Source organism: Thermobia domestica, chromosome 1 (genome assembly GCF_964235325.1).
Source record: "Thermobia domestica chromosome 1, izTheDome1.hap1.1, whole genome shotgun sequence".
Classification (NCBI taxonomy): domain Eukaryota; kingdom Metazoa; phylum Arthropoda; class Insecta; order Zygentoma; family Lepismatidae; genus Thermobia; species Thermobia domestica.
The window spans coordinates 248422301-248445183 of NC_137454.1; the positions used below are offsets into that span (position 1 = coordinate 248422301).

The 22883-nt window shown below is 36.8% G+C and overlaps 1 protein-coding gene across 2 annotated transcripts in view; it reads right to left on the bottom strand.

The window, feature by feature from the left end:
• Nucleotides 1-675: 675 nt before the first annotated feature.
• The window catches only part of LOC145694971 (uncharacterized), a 62090-nt gene continuing 39882 nt past the window's right edge, over nt 676-22883 (bottom strand). For both annotated transcript variants that reach the window (XM_081771791.1, XM_081771785.1), the window contains exon 5: nt 676-22564. In XM_081771791.1, coding sequence (XP_081627917.1) covers nt 22478-22564 — 87 coding nt within the window. In that variant the 3' untranslated portion in view covers nt 676-22477. The remainder of the gene's footprint in view (nt 22565-22883) is intronic.

The window sequence follows — 22883 nt, forward strand, 5'->3', positions numbered from 1 at the left end:
CCATATCTGTATCGGCCAATAAGATCAGAAGATAGCTGAAACGTTTGGGATCCGCATATATGCAACCCGCGGAGAGACTAGTGACACGGCCTCTACATCGCGTTCGCGACCGTCTAGTCTGTCTGAAGAGGAAATTGTTGAGACAATAAACTATTTGGACTCTGAAGCGTGCGAAATACAATGAGATGATTTTTCTGACGAAAGTTCTGTTGTTGATAAACGAGTGACTTTGCCTCCAGTATTAATTAAAAAAAATAAAAAAAAAAAGACTTGCAGTACAAATGAAGAATTAGGGTAGAGTGAAAATATGCAACTATCTCACCTGAAGTTTGCGGAAATCCCGTTTTCAATCCCTCCCAAGTGTTTACTGCTCATGCATCTCCCTTTGATTTCTTTTCTTTATTTTTTGACTAAGATCTGATGCAAGTTATCGTAAATGAAACGAATAGGTATGCGTCTTAACAAATTACAAAGAAGTGTCTCGAGGGTGCTTTGAAAAAAAAGGGAAACCATATTTTCTCTTTGGAGAGACATTACTCTTCCCGAGTTGAAAATATTTTTTGCTATTATTATTCATATGGATCTTGTTAGAAAACCCAAATCCCGTCATTACTGGCGAAAACGTTACTTATTATAACTACTTACAATTCGTCAGTAGGTATGTCACGGGAGAGATTTATTTATTTATTTTTATTTTTATTTTTTTTTTTTTTTTTTTGCAACTCTTTATATGTTAAATTTCAATGATAATGAAAAGCGAATACTTACTGAGCAACTCGGTTACGATATATCATATAAAATAACACGTACTTGACAAATTAAGATAATAATTCCGTAGTATAATATAATAATTCCGTATAGCAATTTGTGGTTTTTGAGGACGTATTTTCTTCCTTGTTTATATTGTAATATCCCACATGGTATTGTGTACGCTTATGTTTATAAACACCACCACATGGCTTTATGTGAAGATGCTATGCACCACATGGATCCACTACAACCAGCAGACGACGGACTTCTGGCTCCTTCCACGAAGCAGACGACGACATCGAAGCAGCAGCGCCACCGCCGTCTGGGGATCTATAAATTCGGCAGTCGACAGCGGAACTGTACCAGTTCACTGGTGTCCACCCTATTGTTTGCTTCGGAACATTAGGAGTAACCTAACCCCAAGCCTCTAGTCTGCTACGAAACTTTTGGCTTTTCCTTTCACCTGGCTTAGCCTGCTTCGGGGCTCTGTCGGGAATCCTACACCCAATTGCTTAGCCTGATACGGGGCTTGCCACGGAACTTTGGGGAATCCTTCGCTACTCTACCTAGCCTGTTACGGGGCTTTGTGGAGATCCTGTCTGTGACCTGTCGGTCAAAGACTACCTGTTTCTAACCTCACAAGTATAAAGAAAATATCTTTGTAGTATTTTTGTGAAATACTGTTAATTAGTGAAATTTTATAATAAAAGCCGGTAGTGGGACACTTTTTATTACCTCGCTTTACCTACATCCTATATGGGACAGAGTTTTATAATATAAAAGGAAAGCCGGAGAAACATGGAATGAAAATCTATGAACTTTGCGAAGCCAAAAGTGGATATGTATACAATTTGGAGTTATATTCTGGTGCAAGAGAAGGTGAAGCAGACTTCAACGCTGCATTCAACGTGGTGGATAGGTTATGCGGTCCAATGAAGAACGTGTAGCACACCGTATATATGGACAGATTTTCCCCAGTCTCAAATTGTTTGACCATCTTCGGGGTTCAATCTGAAGGCAGTGGGCACGGTTATAGTTAACAGAAAAGAATTACCTAAAGATCATTTCGGCCAAAAACTGAAGAAAGGTGAAAAGATTGTACTCCACCGAAACAATCTACTGGCAACAAAATGGCGTGACATTCGCGATGTGTTCATACTAATGTCTGCACACAGAATGAATAAGACGACGACCCCGGTTCCAAGGGAACACATATGAAGATCAAACCTGAGCTATATTGTCTTATAACAAGTATAAAGTAGTTGATAAATCAGACCAAATGATGTCATATTATTCATTTCAAAGGAAGACAGTGAAATAAAGAAAGAAGTTATTTTTCACTTATTTGACTTGGCACTTGTAAATGCCCATATCCTCTACGAAAAGCATTTTGTGAAGAAAATTCCTTTTCAAATTTTCATAGAGAAAGTCGTGGATGACATGGCGGAGAGTTCCGCACTAGAAGCTGCTCAGCAATCGTCAGGAAGTATTTCGACTAGACTTCTTGGCCGGAATAATTTCTCTTACTCTGTCCCCAAAACTGTAGAAACACAGAAAAGAATAGCACCTCTCGCTTCGAAGTGCAATCAACTGCGAAATGGGTGTCTCGTGCACCTAGAGAGTAAGCATTGGACTGTTTGGCCGTGTGGCTATGAAAAATGTAAAAACTGTTTTCCTTAGTTCTTCAAGTGATAGAAAAGTGCTATACACATATGGTGTAGTGATAATGACATTGTTGATAATAGGGGAAGTGGAGCTAAATCCAGGTCCTCCAAACATGCAAAAGAGTGACATTGTAGAGATCAAAGAGATGTTAAGTTCCCTTTGCTCCTCTAATGAGACATTGGTATGTGAAGTGAGACAGCTTCGAGAGACCATGTCTAAAATGGTTGATCGTGTGTGCGCTGCTGAAGGTGAACTTGAACGAGTGGAAACTAACATAAGTGAACAGGAGAAAGAGATTTTTCCTTTTTTCTCTCTCTCTCTCTGTGTTTTAGTTTAGTCTAGTTTAGATTCTTCGACTGTTAAGTCTGACGCAACATAATTTTTTAAGTTCGATAGTTTATCCATTTTAAGATCGAGAGTTGATCCATTTGAAAACATCATATCTTTTGAAATGCCTAAATCGAGACGTTCAGTATATGTGGCTGCGAGATCGCATCCTAAAATCCCTCTGTCGTTGCAGCTATTATTTCATATTGATGCATACCAAAATAATAAACGTCACCTTAAGCGCTTGGGAACCGGTCAAGTTTCATCATCTAGAGAAAGTTTACAATCAACAGTTGCCGATTTAACCCTTGAATAAGTCAGGGATATTCAGCGTATAAGACAGGAGGTTCCTGCTGTTGATAACAATAAGCCCTCCGGCTCCAACTCTAAGAATCATGATTCAGATGATGAATCTTATATATCGTAGAATTGTCTACCGACGGAGAATGTCTTGAATTAAATTCTTTGTCCCGCACGCCGGGAAAAAATGGAGAATATCAAGGACAAGAAGGAACTGTTAAGGGAGGGCCTGAGTTTTGAAATGTGCATTCAGTGGTACCTTCAAGTGACTGACAGTGAATTGAACTAAATTACGATTGGGTGTTTTATATATAAATATATATATTACCAATTTTCAGGACAGCACGAGACATTTAGACTGTGAAATTCATAAGCATTACTATTATAAATATATTGTGTTTGTATTGGTGAAAATTATTATTTTTTGGGTGTTTTATGCTAAGTGAAAGAACTGAAAGAGAGAGACATAATAAGCACAAGCACGTATTTTAAATTTTTCTATTTTATTTTCTTTCTTAACACAGGGGTGTATGTAAGTGGACATTTTCATGCCACTTACTCGATATGTGTTAATTGTATATACTATTATTAAAGTACATATATATATATATATATATATATATATATATATATATAATATTTTAAGATTTATTAATCCAGGCCTGGACAATTATTTAAATATATATGTATATAGTTTATAGGAAATTCTGATATTTATCTAATCTAATTTTGTATATTTTACCTGTATATTTTTCTGTATTCTATTTTTTTTTTCTTTTTTAGTTTTATTTCACATATATATTTAGAGAAAATATTTCTTAAGTTTAATTATTAGTTAGATACACTGCGCCATTAGCTTCCTTAGTTTCAGAACCGAATGCGTACAGATGAACTGAGAGAACTTCAAGGGGAGGTTGGTTAGCGTCAGTTTTTTCAAATTTCTAACAATCTTCCTTTATTTTAACTGGAGATTGGATTTTGCCACGTGTGAAGAGAATCATATATAAGTGAGAATGTGCGCTTGGTAGGGTTGTTGCTCTGACACTCTGGACCACATGGTTATGTTCGACCGACGGTCCTAGGTCCGGTTAGATAAACCAGATTTTTCTTTTTGGCTATGCTGTTAAGGCTGGCAGGTTAGGATGGTCAGTTGTAAAGACCATGGATAGGGAATAGGACAATTTGTAGATATGTTAATGTAATATTTTCTAGGGATATTTTGTTTGTTTGTTAGGTTATTTATTTTTCTCCCACTGAGAACATAGGGACATGAATTTAGTAGGATTGAATTTTAGTAATATATTTTAACCTTTGGGATAGGTTAATTAAGTTTTTTTTTTTTTTTTTTTTTTTTTTTTTTTTTTTTTTTTTAATTTAAACTCAAAAGGTTTGTGTTTGAGTGCCCTCATGTCCGAGAGCTTGGTTTCTCGGTTTTAAGTTATTTGTTTTGTGCTTTTATTTTCCCTTCTCCGAACCAGTGTTAATGATTATCTCTTGGAAGAGAGAGATATTTCTGGTCTCTTTTCTGAGTGAGACCGTTCATTAGGGCAAGGCCTAGTTATTGGTGGCTAGTTTATTGTCTCGTAGAGAGAGACTGTTTTTTAGGGCAAGGTCTATCTCATGGGCCAGTTTATAGTCTCACTATGAGAGACTGTCATTTTTCCTCAAACTTTACCTCTCTCCTATTAATGTTATTAGATAGGCATCCTTATCACAGTTCTCTTGTTTTCTAGAGTCCTATGTAGATAGGCCAAGCATTCTCTTGTAAGTGAAAGACGTGCTTTTAAAGAGAAGGCAAAGTGGAGCTGTTCCAATACTGTGGGCAGAGAAACTTATGCCACAGGACCGCTTAAACTTAAAGCATTTCTTGGTCTGTTGGGGAATCTAGTAACGAAGTGATTGCTCCGAGTTCGAACCTTCACAGATAAAGCTTTTTTAGAGTTTTAAGCGAAAACTCGGGCTGATTTTTCCTTTAAAGCATTATTTTCCTATTATCAATTTTCCTCACTTCGCCAGGTATCTATTTTTTGAATAAAGAAAATATACAAAAATTAAACCTGATATTTCGTTCTTCAAAATAAAAAATCCTGAACTCGGAAGCTGTGAGAAGATTTAGTTTACATACCCCTAGCATATAAATATATGAGTGAAGTCAGACCCGAGGGATTAATTGAACATAAATTCGTAATGTAGTATGTTGTCTGATCGATATTTAAGAAGAAGACGAGCAAGTGTGAGAGAGAAGTTAAGGTGAAACAGCATCGGAATCTTACGTTTATATTAATTATTAAAATATATAATAGATAGAAAATTATTGTTTTTTTTAAATACTACAGGTCCCGTGTAATGTGGGTAGGCTAGTGTAAATAGTTTGTAAGTGTCCAGGTGTGTGTTGTAGTGAATTAAAGTAACTATTAATGTTATAAATTCCAAAGAGAAGCACAAAATGATCCGTTCATAAGGCAGAGAGATGATTTGGAATTTGATTAAATTTATGGAGATGGAAGATCGAGAAGGTACTTTAAGAATTCCTGTTGGAAAAGCATTAGAAAGAACAGCAAAGACAGTAGAGTTATCGTTACGGATGATCAAAAATTTAAAAAAATAAACAAATAAATAAAAAGGGCATACAGTGGAAACTAAGAAAACTTGTTTTGAAACTCCAAATAAAATCTAGCGTTGTCAGGAACCTGTGGTTGGAATATATGAGTTCTACAGTGATGTTATTCACAGAACAATTTACGACTTTTATAAAGCGGAGTTCCTACTGTTTCGATACTTACCGGAAAGCTTTCAAAACCGATAAGGATGGTGCACAAAACTTACAAAAATTCTAAAAAATCTTGGATTTCGGTGGAGAAAGACTAAAACCAACAGAACCGTGCTCGTTGAGTGTCAAGAAATTCGACAAAAAAGAATTCCCATTTGAGACGTATAAAGGAATGCCGAAACGAAGCGCGAAATATAGTTTATATAGACGATCATACATATTATCCTCTTAAAATGCAAACAAATCTTTGACCGACGACAGCTACCACGGTCTATTAGCACTAATCTCAGGGTCAGAGGTTAATTGCGATTCATGCAGGAGGGGAATTGAGTTTATAACCAATGCACTATTAATGTAGAAAGTAAGTCAAACTACAGGCGACTACCATAACCAAATGAACTAAAAGAACTACGAAAAATGGTCACAGATAAATTAATAGCAAATCTTCCTCACAATTCTGTCGTGGTTTGCGATAATGCATCCTATCATAACGTTATTTTGGAAAAACGATTCAACTAAACAAAAATGATGCGGTGGCTAAAGAACGAAAATATTCCTTTTGACAGTAATATGCTGAAGATGGAACTGTATAGTTTAATTCAATAGCTTAAGTATAAATTTAAAGAATTTGCAATTGACGAAATTTTCAAACGTCATGGACCCTCTGTGCTTCGTTTACTCCCTTACCACCCGGAACTTAACCCAACTGAATTCGGTTTTTGGTGCAAAGATGGTTTGTAACGAAACACTGTGTGAAATTAGGTTTGGGAAAATCAGGAGGAACTAATGTCAGTCTGTAATCATGTGAAGCAAATTGAGACTCAATATTGGGAAGCAGTGGTATCGATAGTGATATCAACATCGATTCAAAAGAGGATACTGACGGTGACTAATCGGATAGAAGAAATGTGATGAGTGTAACGTCTATTGGTAGCGCTCTAGATATACATAGATGAAAATCTACAACATAGAATTATTAATAATACTGCACATTTCAGATTCATGGCGAATATTTATTTAAGTTGGTAACGACGATAAGTTCAATTCCTTGCCTCTCAAATCACGGTCAGGTGGTAGCCAAATCGTGAAGAACATTACGCCACGCAAGTGCAAATTGTAGTGCGCAAGTATATATAACGTTTTTCCCTCTCCATCACACGACCCGACTACTTGATACACGTTTCTTTGGTCTCTTGAAAGCGGCTTATGGTCAAGAAGCTGAAAAATGGATGACTACTAAGGAAAACGAGGGTAGCCTTTTTTTTTTTTTTTTTTCTTTCTTTAATTGTAAAACTGTTCGGTGCTGCATATTTACGAGTAGCTACTCTTCAAATAGCTGCTACAGGATTCTCTTTTACGGGGATATATCTGCTGAACCCTGATTTCTTCTCTGAAGAGGATTTTTTTTAATTTTTTTTTTTATTTTTTTTTTCATCACAGGTCATAGCAAGTGACTTTAATCCTACCGAAACAATGGACCCTGATCAACAAGAACTTCCAAGTGATGATCGTTCAAGGGTACTTGTAGAATATAGTGAGACTTCTGTTTCTTCTGTTCGAAGTAGTACGTCGGACCAAAACGCTCGTAAACCAAGCAGCACTTCAGCAAATTTATCAGTTCTAAGTATCCAGAGCAAGAGAGAGGTGTATACGAAAGGGGTCTAAAAAATCGGAGATTTCTCTCTAATTACCCGGTTAAAGAACGCTTAGTAGGAGCAGAGCCACTGAAGAACAGAGAAAGAAGAAAGGTCAACCAAAATACATGTGCATTGAACTTCTATAATAGCAGTTCTGTACCCTCAACGTTTAATGCAACCAATGAAAGCCAAGGCATCACACCCTGTCTAGGCTGTACGTAGACATTTAAGAATGACTGAGTTTTATGCGGGATTTAGGATTTAGGAATTAGATTTCTGAGCTTTTGGCGTTATGGCCGCGTAATCCCGTCACGTATGAGGGATGACATCCCTCGTCGATCACACTATCCGAGGGAAGGGAAGGAAGGAAGCGGCCTGAGACCTATATGTTAGGTACCATCCCGGCATTTGCCTGGTTGAATGAGGAAAATCCAAGAAAACCTCACTTAGGATGGCCGCCCTGAGGAAGCTTTTACATTTTTTCGACCAAGTGTCCCCACGGGATTCAAACCCGGGACAGCTCGTAGTTTTGTGCGGGAGTTGTGGGGAGATGTGGCATGACGACTGTTTGGAATATGAAGGAAAGGCCCTTTTTAAATGCGAAATCTTTACCTCCATCAGTAGTACCCTTATCCGAATTTCCGGGCAAGAGTACGTTACCCCGTTTCACTTTTTTTTTTTTTTTAAATTCTTTCAGAACTGGTATTTGTTTTCTGTTTCTTTTTCATTTATATAGTTAGAAAACATCGTAGTGCATCCACTCGTAAATTTTCAGAAGAATTAAATTAATAATAACGGATTAATAACGAAACATAAATGAATTGCGTACTCTTACCTTCCTTACAAGAATTTCACGCATTTATGGAAGGCAGCCTATCACAACAAGAGAATCGAACGCTGGTTGCTTGAGGTCGTTTCAAGTAGATTTTTTAAGTGGAGAACTACATGTGATAGCAGATTTTTGTAGCCGTTATCCCCTGCGATTGGAAACTGGAAAAACTGAACTGCCTCCTATCGCACTAGACACAGAAGAAATCACTTCTGTAATTTCCTTGGGTACAGTGCACGAGGGATAGAATGAGCTATGATCTTAAAATACGCAACCAACACACTTGAAAGAAACAGGCAATCCTAATAGTGTTGCTAATTGCTACAACGGTGAACTAGAGTTTGGTGATTTGACGCAATTCTGGGAAGGAATGCCAAACACACTTTGAATCAATCTGCAACCTTCCTTTTCTCACCTTCATCTAGAAAGATCTGAACAATAAAGTAGACTATTTATTAAATAACATGTAAAAATACATTCGGTGCGTTAAAGGTTTCCTTATTCTTTTTTTTTCTTTCTTTAAAAAATGCATGATGATCGTAAACTAAGCTAAAAATAAGTAAAAATTACATAACATGACACGACCTATATTTGTAATCCATTCATTCTGGGGGCCACGACTCATGAAAAATGAAATGAAATCTTTAAGTTTTACGTCCCACGCTTATGCCGGTTAGGCTAAAGAAGACGGTGATGATGCGTAATGAATGAAATGGTGGAATGAAGAAAGTGGGAGGAAACGGGAGAACCCCGAGAAAACCCACGCACACGGTGTTTGTCCACCACAAAGTTCACTTGATGGGAGCAGGGTTTGAACCCGAGACCCCTAGCACCAGAGGTGAACGCTCTACCACTGAGCCACCGCGGCCCGTACCACGACTCATGTCCTAGCCTTAAGGAAATCGTGGCTTCAGACCTGTCAACTCCTTCCCCCCTCACACAGAGAAGTTTTGTCATTTTCGCTGGTAAAACAAAGTGGTTCTATTGGTACCCTCCCTCCCGGGGTGGTTATTTATGACACAGATGGGGGTGTCTTGAGAGACACATGAAACAGCCCAACTGGTCACAGTGTTTTTGTGTTCAGTGAAGTGTGGTATTCTTTGTGTATAGTTCTGTGCTGTTTTAGTCTTTTTTTTTTAATCATAATGGAGGGTCAGAAAAGCGGAAAACTTGGAAGAACGAAAGATTCACAGCCAAAGCAGAGAGATTTTGGTTAATGTTTATGATTTTATGAATAGAAAGGTTGCTGGCATTGTGGATATATGAAGCAACCAGTGTTTCAGTAAGTACACTAAAACGTGTTTAGAGTGAGCGGGAAAAAAATCATGGGAACGAACTTTTCTACTCCAAATAAAAAGCGAGCACAACGAAAAACACAAATCTCACTGGATGATTTTGACAAATGCGTTATTCGTTGAATAATTAATGAATTTCATATTGTTTACGGTCAACGACCTTCTGTAAAATCACTGTTGCGAGTATTTCAGAAAAGATTAATTTTAATGAAAGCACTTTGTCTTTACTGAAAATAATCCGTTCCTTATGATTTAAATGGATTAAGGCTGAAAATAATGGGCTGCTACTTATTGAAAAATATGAATTTCGATTAAAGATATTGGCTTATTTACGAGCTAGAGATAGCTATAGATCATTACATAAGGCAGAACCGCCCTATAATTTACATGGATCAGACATACGTGCATGCATCACACACAAAACAAAACGCGTGGAGTGATAACAAGAATACAGATTTACTCGCACCAATCTCTAAAGGACAACGCGTAATAATCATGCATGCTGGCGGAGAAAATGGTTTTATTCCAGACGCGTTATCAGGTTCAAATCTGGAACAAAATCTTGTGATCATGTTGATCTTTCAAAAATACCTAAAAAGGAAGAACTGTTCTTCGTTCCTCCCCTCAGCATGACCCAAGTTCTTCTCTTTCGGCGGCCGAAACCACTAATAAAGCAACTTAAACGGATGCTCCGAACGCTGACGAGTTGAAAAGAAACATTACTAGATTGCATGTAAAAGTTACTCGACTGAACTCTTTTTATTCCAGAAGAAGCAAGAAGAATTAAGTACAGCCACAGAGAAGCTTCAGCTTATCGCAGAAGATGTGCTTCATAAGGCAAGGAGTAAATGGAGCAGTAACATAAGGGTTATTTCCATGTACGCTCAAGAGGATTTGTAAGACTCCCGTGTAAGAGAACACTTGATAGATACGTAGGCGCTAATGATTACTCCAGCGGTGTAACACCATTGATTAAAGAACGTTTAGAGACAAAAAAATATAACAGTAGAACACTTTTGTAGATGAAGCTGCAATCAGCCCTAAAGTTATTTATGATCGAAAACTTGACGCTTTCTTCGGCTATAAAGAAACATCTCATTCAGCAGCAAATGTTACAGATACCACAATATTAAGGTGCAGGAACATATTGAAGCCCCTAAAAAGCAAGTGGTAGCGAATCGTTTCTTCGTTTTGTTATAAAAGGACTTTCAACCAGATCCCATGCGCAATTTTCTTTACAGCACAACTGTCTGGCCATGAATTGCACCAATTAGCATTGCATGTAGTTCGGGAAAGTAGAGGAATGCGGTTTTGTTGTAATTAGAATTGTTCCTGACAACCATAAAACAAACACAACAATGATGAGACACTTCGGTTGGGGTTCACTACAACCAGAGATTATACATTCATTAGATGAAAACAGGAAATTGTTTCTAAGCTTTGATCAGTGTCATATTTTAAAAAACGTCAGAACTCAATTTCTTGAACGAGAAAGGACTGACGGTACTGGAATAATTTTAGAAGAGTATTTGCAACTCTTGTACAAACTGAAGAAAGAAGAAGTTATTAAACCTGTTAGGTATCTGACTGAAAAGCACATCGAACCTAGTTCATTCGAGAAAATAAACATCAGAAAAGCCAAGGAAATATTCTCACCATCAGTAATATGTGTTATTCGAACACTGAAAGACAACGCAACCACACATCCCGAGGCATACCAATTCAAAGATTCTGAAGCCGCATTGATTTTCATGACAAATATCAAAAAATGGTTCTCTATACATGACGTAAAAAATACATATCACCACGTAGAAAGCAGAAATCATGATAAACAACAATTTTTCTCTTTAAATAATACTCGCCTTGATTGGTTGGAAAATTATTTTCTACCTTACTTAGAGACTATAAAATCTGCAAGCATGATGCTTGAAAGACAATTTTTAACCAGTGAGACGTATGAAGCAATCACTTTAACAACTAAATCAACTGTTCTCTGCATAAAGTATCTGCTGGAAAATGGATATCAATATCTTCTTACGCAAGCATTTGCCAGTGATCTGTTGAATCTATGTTCAGTGCTTTGCGCAGTATGTCAGGTTCAAATGATATGTTGGATGCGAGGACAGTGAATTTTAGTATGCAGAAAATATTGAAAACTGAGATTTTATCCATCTCTAAGTTCAGCAATGTTGAAAACTGTCCTTCCAGCATCAGATGTCATAGTCATGCAACACCATAACCCTGATTCAGTTTTGAACATCTTGCAAAAATTATAGTTACAGGAAGCAGGTAAGCTAAGTAAATCTTAGAGCGCATAAATATTTTTGTAATAGATAGTCAGGTAGATCCATTCATTAAATAGTATTATTTTTTATCATATATAGTTTATCTACATTTTACCTGTTTTAAAACCGAAGAAAGGGCGGACAACGATTACAAAACGGATTTTCCCGTTTAAAACTAGACAGCTTCAATACCGTCAAAACAATTACATAAAGTAGAAAAAAAAAAAAACAAAAAAGCTGTTTCAAGTTAGAAAAATATCCTGTAATTCTATGAAAAGCCAGGCTTTTTCTGAAAGAATGACTAGCATTCGATAATTTTAATATGGTAATACTAGGCTACCTGGACCTCATGCTTCCTGATTACTATTGAATACAGATTTTGTAGTGACGAGCATTTCGTTTGGATTATTGTTACGAAAGGGCACTTCAAGTTTCAGGTCCTCGTGCGACCGTTGCCATTAGTAAGGAACAAATTGATTCCGCTAATTTTTCGTTAATAGTAAATCTAATGCTGAAACTGCGCTGGACCTAAAGCACAAAAGAAGGAAGAAGAAACAAAGAGGTTCCATGAAATCTCCCTAGAAGTATAATAACTTCCTCCCTTACCGCTGTGCAGTGTGGTGGTGGTGGTGAGCATTTTTTTCCTTCAGGGAAAGGCATCTGGGAAACAAAAAGCATTTCTGCATTCGTTGGTGACCCTTGCTCCTGTTCATGCACATGTCATCACAAGTGCACTTGTTTATGAAATTATACAACATAATAGCAGTGACATTACGTTGTAGAAAAGATTTGTTTCGGATGTATACTTTGGGTGTGTGTCAGATACAGTGTGTTGGACAGTACCCGATGGACAGCGGAAAGAATGAGACTCAAAGCACCAGCAAAAAAGATAAATCATAGGTGGAAAAAAGGTAATTCATAGTCAAGCACGAGAAATAATATATAATGTATACCAATTCTTTAAACGTGTAGCTGAGAAAGCCACATCAGACAAGCAGACATTAATAAAAGTTTCGCAAGCCTGTCGAGTGTCATTGAATAGTGTGCAAAGAATAGCGAGGGAAGGGAAAGCTCATAGTCGATTTTATACACCCAAGCGGAAAAAACAGATTAAGCGATTCAGAAGTGAGATAGATGATTTCGATGAATGTTAGTCCATTGCGTTGTCCGTGACTTTCACTTGACACAAAAACACAGGCCTACTGTGAAAGGTATTTTAGATGTTCTAAAGGAAAGAATAAATTTCAAGGCTAGTGTTTGATATGTGAGAAAGATTTTACACAAACAAGGGTTCCGATGAAAAAACAAAACAATAGGAACCATAAAGAGCGAAATTCGTATGAAATATTTGAGAGCTTCGCAACACTACTAAATGTGGAAAACAAGGGCGTCCTGTCTGTGTGGACAAGACGTATTTTCACTCCCCGACAACGAAACAAACATCGTGGACAGATGGGGAGACTACTGGTTACAAGGTCAAAGAGTAATTGTAATACATGCAGGAAGTAACAAAGGCTTCGTGTCGCACGCTCTGGTCATGTTCAAATCAGGAAATAAATCCGGTAATTATCATGATGACATTAATCCTTATCCGTGCAACCGGGGCCTCTCAGACCCAGTATCTTCATTTCTCACGAATTTCTCAATAACCTTACATATTTCGAAGACATAAAAAACTCTGAATTATTCTATCCCTATTCAGAGATAAAATCATGAATATACTGGATTTCTAAAAATAACGATTTTCTTTTAATTTAAACATTTTTATAATGTAATTGAGCAAGCAAGCGGAGCCTGCTACGCTTCATATATTTTAATGCAGTTTCTGTGAAAAATATGCTCAGGTTATGACTTAATTATACATTTAACACGTCAATAATGTAGCCACATTAGATTCATTCATATTATATTATTATTATCTTTTCTTCCAGGTTATCTGTGCATGATATACTGACGCTTCTTGAAGTAGAGGAAGCCCCAATATTAGATGCAGATATTTATATCCAACCATTAGACAATACCTTGTGTCTGACGAAGACAGCACAGAAGAATACGAAATTTCCCATATAACTCTCTTAGTGGCAACCAGTTGAGAGCACCAGCGATACTACAAGCAAAAGTAGTGGATAAAGATGCTGGTATTAGAGATCTCGTTGCAGGAGAAGACAAAGATATTGATGAATCCGCCTCAGGTAAGAGGTTTTCGTCGTCTAGTAATTCTGGAATCGGCAGCGAAAACCTTAAATCGGCTGTAAACATTCAGAACTGGAAGCAAATAAATATCCCATTGATTACGGAATCTACACGAGATCAACCACGCTGGTTACACAGTGACTGTACTCCAGTGGAATTATCTGAGAATTTTTTTGAAGAAGTTACACAGTTTATTGCTGACAGTTGTAACACGTACGCACAACAAAAAGGAAATATTCGTTTTAGCGCTGATTGTAATGATATAAAAGCTTTTCTGGAAATTTTACTGCTTAGTGAATATTGCAAGGTCCCTAGGTATAGGATATATTGAGAAAAGTCCCCTACTACTTATAATGAGGGAGTAGCAAATGTTATGTCGCGCAATATGTTTGAAGGTATATTAGGCTATTTACACGTCTGTAACAATAGAAAGCTCGATGCTCTGATAAATTTGCAAAAGTATGACCTCTGTGGTTAATGCTAAATAAGAGATGGCTACAATTTTCCCCTCAAGATGGCAATCTGTGTGTAGATGAAGCTATGGTGTCTTATGGACATCATAGCACGAAGCAACACAATGAAAGCCTATTAGATTTGGGTATAAAGTATGGTGTCTTACCAACAGACTTGGTTACCTTATTCAAGCTGAATCGTACCAAGGTGCAGAAACAGGAAATACTGATCCAGACATTGGCGACGCAGATGGTTTTGTCGTCATCGATCTTATCGGAAAGCTTCATTCTGAAACTAGGCTTAGCATTTCAATTATAAAATTTTCACTTGATGAAATTATTGTGGGACACTACGGTAACGGCACAATATGAACTAACAGAGTAGAAAAAGCTCCATTGATACTATGAAGAAGAAGGGTAGAAGTGCTTACTTTCAAGTGACAGATACAAGTACCAATATCACTTTGGTGCGTTATAGTGATAACAACACTGTCACAGTTGCATCCACACTCAGAGTTGTTGCTCCATTAAGTAAAGCTAAACGGTACAGCGCTAAGGATAGGAAGAAAATAGATACTCAGCAGCCGGCATGCATTGCGAACCACAACTTTTTTTTGGGAGGCGTGGACAGGTTAGATAAGTACATTGCAAATATAGAATCAATATTTGGATGAAAAAATGGTACTACCAGCTCATTGCATTCCCTAGAGATGCCTCAGTAAATAATGCATGACAGTTACGTTGTTTGACACCGAAAGGTAAAGAAGGCAAACTCAATTTTCTGCTTTTACAAGATACATTGTCACCACTTTCCTCACCAAGTACAGACGGACACCGATCCCAGGACCATCACCAAAGCCGCAGAAGAAACGAGTTACCGATAATGTTAGATTGGATGGACTCAACCACGTACCTGTGAAAAGTGAAACACAAGTGCGATGCGGCTAATGCCACGAGAATACAACTAAAAAGTGTAAGAAGTGTAATGTTAGATGTTATGTTAATTGTTTCGATAAATTCCATTCATAAGTGAAACAGGTGAAGTACAACCACTAACGGTGAGTGAACAAATAAGGATTAAGGATTAAGTGTAATTGTTTGAAACTATTTTGTAAAGTACAAATATTGAAAACACGAAGGACAATCTACGTCATGTAATATTAGTGGACCAAAGTGGAAACTGTATTATCATTATTAAAGACCGGATGTTAGGCAAAATGCCTATTCTTTAATATTAAAGATATGATCAAAAATAACGTTTTAAAGTTTATATGGGGGTTTCAGTTTCCATTTAAGCCAATTTTATTTTACCTATTTCGCCCCTCACTGCCTAAATAATGCTTTAATGCCTTATGTTACCTATTCTATGCTTTGTCGTCAAATTAAGACTTCATTAGGAAAATATATATAATTTCGTATTTCAAGAAAGGAGAAATATACGATTAAGAGAAACTAACTTATGAGCAGGTCAAGGTCAAGCTTCACCCCGCTACAATAAAAGAATGTTACCGAAAGCACTGACACAGTATGATCCACACTTTTTCCTCACAGTTCCTCTTATTTGTAACAGTGTTGCATTTCACATATGCGGAAAAGAATTAACGTTCTGTAAGGCCTTATTTCAAGGAGACACCGTAGTATTCTGGTTAAAGCATTGGATTCATATCCGCGTGGTCCCGGGTTCGATTCTCGGTCGGTGCTTCCCTAAATTTCGGCGTCCACCCAGCTTCGTGAGGCAAACTGGGATGTCACGTGAATAAAAGACAACGGTCTAGAAAGCTCCCGTTAGCACTGACCACGTGTTCGTCGCTAGACTGGATGTAGTTCCACCAATCGTTAACAGATGGCGTGGAGCGGCTCAGGCCCACAAATCGGGCCGTTACGCCAAGTGGTTTGGTTTGTAAGTCGCCCATTTCGGCATAATATTCGTCTTCTGACCGGGCGTGTGGTTTCTGATATCGTATATACGTGGTTTTGTAAACAAAAGAAGCTTTTTTTTCACGATGCCTAAGGAAGCCACATCTTTGAGTGGTAAATTGAATAATTATGTAAAGACTTTCGGTTGTGATGTCTTTATAACTGACGAATACATACTTTATCGCAAGTTATGTGAAAAGACTGTAAATTGCGGAAAAAAAAAAACACGTTACACAACATTTAGAAAAGGCCAAACATAAATCTGCTTCAAATAGAAAAAAAAATAGCAAAATTTTCACTGATTACTTCGTACATTACTACTAGTCGGCAGTCTCGGTTTTCTGCAGATTTGTGTGAGGCATTCATAGAAACAGGTATACCTCTGTGAAAATTACAAAATGACTCCTTGTCAACGTACACAGATGAACAGGTGTCGAGTGAGTCAACACTGCGCAAAAAAAATTGCGGACAGTTGTTACTCGAGTGTTATTAATAGAATTAGATAAGGAGTGGGGAATTTGGGTTTCGACTGACGAAACGACCGATGTCGCGAGACGTCCTTGCAAATGCTATAACAGGCACAATGGAACATGATCAATAGTCCAAAATATTTGTTCTAGCATGTGAGGAGCTACCAAAAACAAAAAGTACAGCAATTGCTCAGCTGTTCACATCATTACTGAATTTACTTGGGCCGGATGATCTTTAACATCAAGATATTTCTTTTTGTTTATTACGGACGCAGCACCTACATGAAAAACGCTGAAACGGCACTTAAAGTTCTTTTCCCAGATATGTTTCCCATAACGTGTCTCACACATGTTCTGCATCGAATTGCTGAGGAAATCCATGGTTTATTCCCCGAAGTACATGCTTTAATCTCCAATACTAAGAAAATATTTCTCAAAGCTTCATCCCGGATCCAGGTATCTAAAGAAACCGCTGCTCCTGAACTTGCTTTACCTCCAAATCCAGTAATAACAAGATGGGATACTTGATTTCTGAAGCTCTATATTACGCAACCAACTTTCACACTGCAGAGAAAGTAGTAAATTCTGTCTGAGGATGCCTCATCAATTCGCATAACACAACAATTGCTGAACAATGATGATGCGCGCAACGACATAGCTTTCATTGCTACCCACTACTCAATTTTGCCAGGCGCGATAAGGTTTCTGGAAGAGAGGGATAAAACCTTAAGCAACACCCTACAACATTTTCGCTCTGTAGTGGACAAAATTTGTTCTGTACCAAGTGCCAAGGGCCCTGTGGTTCATGAGAAATGTGAAAGAGTTATTGCAGCCAATAAGGACTTGGACAAACTAAAACAATTGGACAAATGTTGAAAGGCGAAAATGTGCCCAATGAATTTGATCCACATGTTCTTGCGTGCTTCAAATATGCGCCGGTTACATCCGCAGGAGTAGAATGATTGTTCTCAATTTTGAAACATGTATTATCCGATCGAAGATATAATTCATTAATTGAAAACTTCAAAAAATATCTTGTAATCATGTGCAATCAGGAGGAATAATTCCTCGTGTTGACAAACCATCAACATGTATTGAATTAAAATACACGGAACAATTTATCTTTTTGTTTGAAATCTGTCAATATTTCATCTTTTGTTGCCTGTTGTGGTATGAACTACTGTGTGTAAAAATCAAATGTAAATTACGAACTGCTGTTTGTAGTCAAAGTATTTATACTAAAGTATTATTTCCGCTCATACAAAAAAGTAGTTGTCCAGGTGGATCGAGTTCGGAAAGGATGACAAAACAAGTCCGAGAGATATAACACGGTACCATGTAACACAATGATGGTATCTATTGTTTGCAATTTCCCCGTTCTGCTAGTGTACTTGTCAACGGAAGGGGAGGTGTAGTCGACCAGTAACTATTTCAGCAAATAAGAATCACGTTCGTGTTCTCCAGTAGGTGCTATATTCATCGATGAATTCGACGACAAACAAGCCTGAAAGTGAACGACAGCAATACATTCGTTCGCCTGCTGTTCAAGGATAGGTGCTCACCACCAGTCATGTTATTGTTGCGTTGATGTTGTGCGTGAAATGACTGAGAGAGATTGGTATGTTATATACCGCGAGATTCAAGCACACTGACATGATACCTATATCGGATACAGGTTGTACACGTTTAACAGAGCCAGATACACTATGTGAGCCAGGATGATTTCTTGTGGACAATTTTTGACCATGATGTATACGACGATTCAGATTTCTTGAGAAATATGCTGTTCTCCGACTAAAGTCACATTGACTTGGATGGCTAAACTAATCGCCAGAGAACTCGCTTTCTGATTTAGAGTGTTCAGGTGTTATCGTCTAGAAACCGCTACATAGTGCACGTGTAACGATATGACGCGCCGTCCCAATAGACGGCATATTAGGCTCCGATTTCCTTAAGAATGACGAAGGTGATTCTCTTACCGTCACTTACGAATGCTACAGGGACATGGAGACTTAACAATTTCTTAGGTATTTGAAAAGGTTCTGTTATTAAGAAGTTCTCACATGAATAGACACTAGTATTAGCATCAAGGGGCGACCAGCCATACTGCTCGAGAGCCTCTACTGCACGTTAAGTTTCCAAGATGAATCCTTTCACGTGGTATTGACTTTCCATACCGTCCCATTCCCCCAATTTGCACTACCTGATGCTTACTTATGAAGTGTATTCAAATGTGAAAATTCGCCAAGAACTCATTATGCCTGTATTACGCGAGAAAATTGTCTCATTTTTCATGAGTCTGAAGCAACCTTTGTTCAAGATATGCTTGAGAATTTGCGTGAACGATATGAACACTGTACGAGGGCCGCTGGAAAAGTTTCTGCAAACTACTGACTAGTGGCATAGTGTTCCGCTATTATAAAATTTGGAAAAATAGACTATCTATGTTTATCTTTAATTGTTTCTCTAAGCCTATTCGTTAATTTTTCACAGTAATTTGAAGAAACAGTTTTGTGTGAGAAATGGAAATTTCTCGTGAATACTTGGAGGCAATAATTTATTTATGATTTCAAATTTGGTTTAACACCAAAACAACGCATCGAGCGACTTCATTTGGCTTTAGAGGATGAAGTACCATCCAATAGAACTGTGTATAATTCGTTTTCCGAATTTCAGCGTGGTTGAACACTTCTTAGGAATGAACTTCGTGAAGGCCGTCCTTCCACCAGTCATGTTATTGTTGCGTTGATGTTGTGCGTGAAATGACTGAGAGAGATTGGTATGTTATATACCGCGAGATTCAAGCACACTGACATGAAAGTAATACATATGATTTTGCATGATCAATTTCACTTGAACGTACGTAAACTTTCACGTCGTTGTATCCTACATAACTTGACCGAAGCTCAAAAATAGACTCATATCAATTGGTGTAAAGATATGTTCAAAAAATTCAACTAGGATAAATCAAATCTGGTATGCTTCTTCATTACAAGGGACGAAACTTTGATCTATTCATACCAACTTGAAATTAAACACCAATCCAATGTTTGGATGTTTCAAAGAGACTCGAAACCATTCGTTCAGGGAGTGCTGCTAAGCAAATGATCGTGTGTTTCTTCGGTACACCAGGTATGTGGCAACCATAGCTTTAAAATATAGAAGGACTATGAATGTTGAGTGACAAACAATATGTTTGCCAGAGGTCATTAATGGATTGCGTAAAACAAACTCAAATCGTAGCATCATTCTGCACCACCACAACGCGTTTCCCACTTAGCACACCACGCTGTTGATTTTTTCCAGTAAAAATGTCGAATTAATGACTCATTGTCCGTACTCGCCTGATCTAATACCTAATGACTTCTCTTTCCACACATGAAAAATAAGATGCACGTGAGTGACTTGTGTCGTCTGAAGCAGTTTTTGACGCATTCCGAACGGCGCTTTCTGACTTCTTCAAACTGCTGTGAAAAATAAAATACCAGATTTAAACAATCAAAGATAATTTAAACATAAAGAATAAATTAACAGACAAATTCTGACCAAAGCATATATTAACTAATAAATAATAGCGTTACAGTTTCGGCAAATTAACTTTGCCTTCATCAGACACATTATCTGATGAAGGCAAAGTTAATTTGCCGAAACTGTAACGCTATTATTTATTAGTTAATATATGCTTTGGTCAGAATTTGTCTGTTAATTTATACAAGAAGTTCCAAAGCTAGAATGAATGGTATTCAAACATAAAGAAGTATACTCTTCCGAAGTTTATAATATCGGAACACTATCGCCAAAGTAGTAGTTTGCAAAAACTTTTTCAGCAGCCCTTGTATACAGCGGGACGGTGCATACTTTGAATATTTATATTACGTATAGACTAGTAAAACAACACGCTAATAGTGTATATGTTATCATCATATTGCGAGCGGTGATAATGATTAGAAACAATGTAAGTAAAAGGCTAATAGTCACCGCAAGAAACAAACCTTATCTCTAGGAAGTACTTTCGAAGAGCATCGTCTTCATCGTCAGCCTAGGCACACTTCAAATAGGATTTAAACCATAAAAAGAATTTTAAAACTGTACGAAGTAAAAATCGTCTTACTACAAGATTTTTACTTCATACATTTTTAAAATTCTTTTTATGGTTTAAATCCTTTTTGTAGTGTGTCTAGGCTGACGATGAAGACTATGTTCGAAAGAACTTCCTAGAGATAAGGTTTATTTCTTGCGGTGACTATTAGCCTTTTACTTACATTAGTATATATGTTAGTTTCTTTGAGGAGATATAATTCACAAATTGTAACAAGATATTTTCATTACCGTACTATACATTTTAGTGCATACTGTGATATATTTTTAAACCACTTATCACATACAAAAAAAAAAGAAAGAAAAAAAGAAAAAAAGAAAAGAAAAAAATGAAAAATTAATTTCAACAATTACTCTTTAACATACATTAAAAATTAGCATGTTTCAACCTTTTAAAATTTTCACACACATGACATATTGCAAGATATGCATTTAATACACAATATGCAAAAAGATAGTAAAAGTGCACACTGGAAGAGCAGAAAGACATGAAGATGCTGCTGCTTCTTTCTCTGTCTATCTCATATTTACGAACATATAAGCTGACTATGTTGACTACTAACTTACTGCATAAATAATTGACACCTAATGTAACTATCAAGATATGTAAAAATTTCGAAGACTGGAGGTTGAAAAACGCTGCTTCTTATAAAGCAATGCAAACGTATACTTAAAATATTGAACTGACTAGCAACATTGTAGTTTAATGAGAATACACTTCAAGTATGTTAAAGAATATAAAGTTACATTATTTACACACATGACATATTTCAAGATATGCATTTAATACACAATATGTTATTAAAAAATATAGAAAAGGCCTATATATTATACAAGTTTCTCTTACTCTATTGCATTATGCTTCTAGCATTTGGTTCATTCTGTGTTCTCAGAGTAAAGCATTAAGTATTAATACTTAGTTTTGCAATTGTATGCAAAAAGAATCCACTAATGATGTAAGGACAATATATTGAAATACCACATTATTAAAATGAGGAATTTAAAATAGTCTTGCAACACTTTACAGTACATGTATGATCCTCATAGCACTAAATATCAGACCAACTGAGCTGCTGTATGTCATAAAGAACTGTTGAAACTTACGGTCGATTAGATTAAGAAATACCCAGGAAAAGGTTTGTTAAATACGTAAATATTTACGAATCAATCATTCACCTTTGGTGAAGGATATATTAAAGCAAACTTACCTAGTATCATGTCTAGCCTGTTTAAATCTATATGAGCACTTTGTTATACCATCACATACACACACTGTGCATTTCGTTTTAATAGTAAGTAAATAAAAATGAAATAAAATTATTCTCTTACGTTCCTCAACGTAGATTCTCTTTGGCACAATTTTTGTCACAGGCACAGTAGGACTCGCAACACGGCAGTGTTCTCAAGCTTCATAATGGGACATCTACTCTCAAACATTACTAGTTAATGCCACTATTACCCTCAAAGTTGGTTCAGTTCTAGTTATATGTCAGTACGGAAATAGGACACGTAGCCGATTTAGAGCATTTTGTACTTCGCTGTTGCCAACACTGTACAACAATGAACCAATCAGGCACTGCAAAAGCAAAGTACATTATTAAGGAATCAGACGATACACAAAACTTAATTTATTAGACTATCTTATTACACAATCTGGAGATATATTTTGTATTGTACATTTACACAACAAAGTTTTTAATCACTATTAATATCAAATTTCAGAATGCTTTGATTACAAATAGTATATGCGTCTCTGTTAGGAATAAATGTAGAAGACAAACAATATACTGTAGATACAATTTGCTTCCAGTACATAAATAAATAAGCAATCTGTTCCAGGAGAATAAAAACTATCAATTATGATTGGTAGCTAACTAATAGTTTTCATAACACAC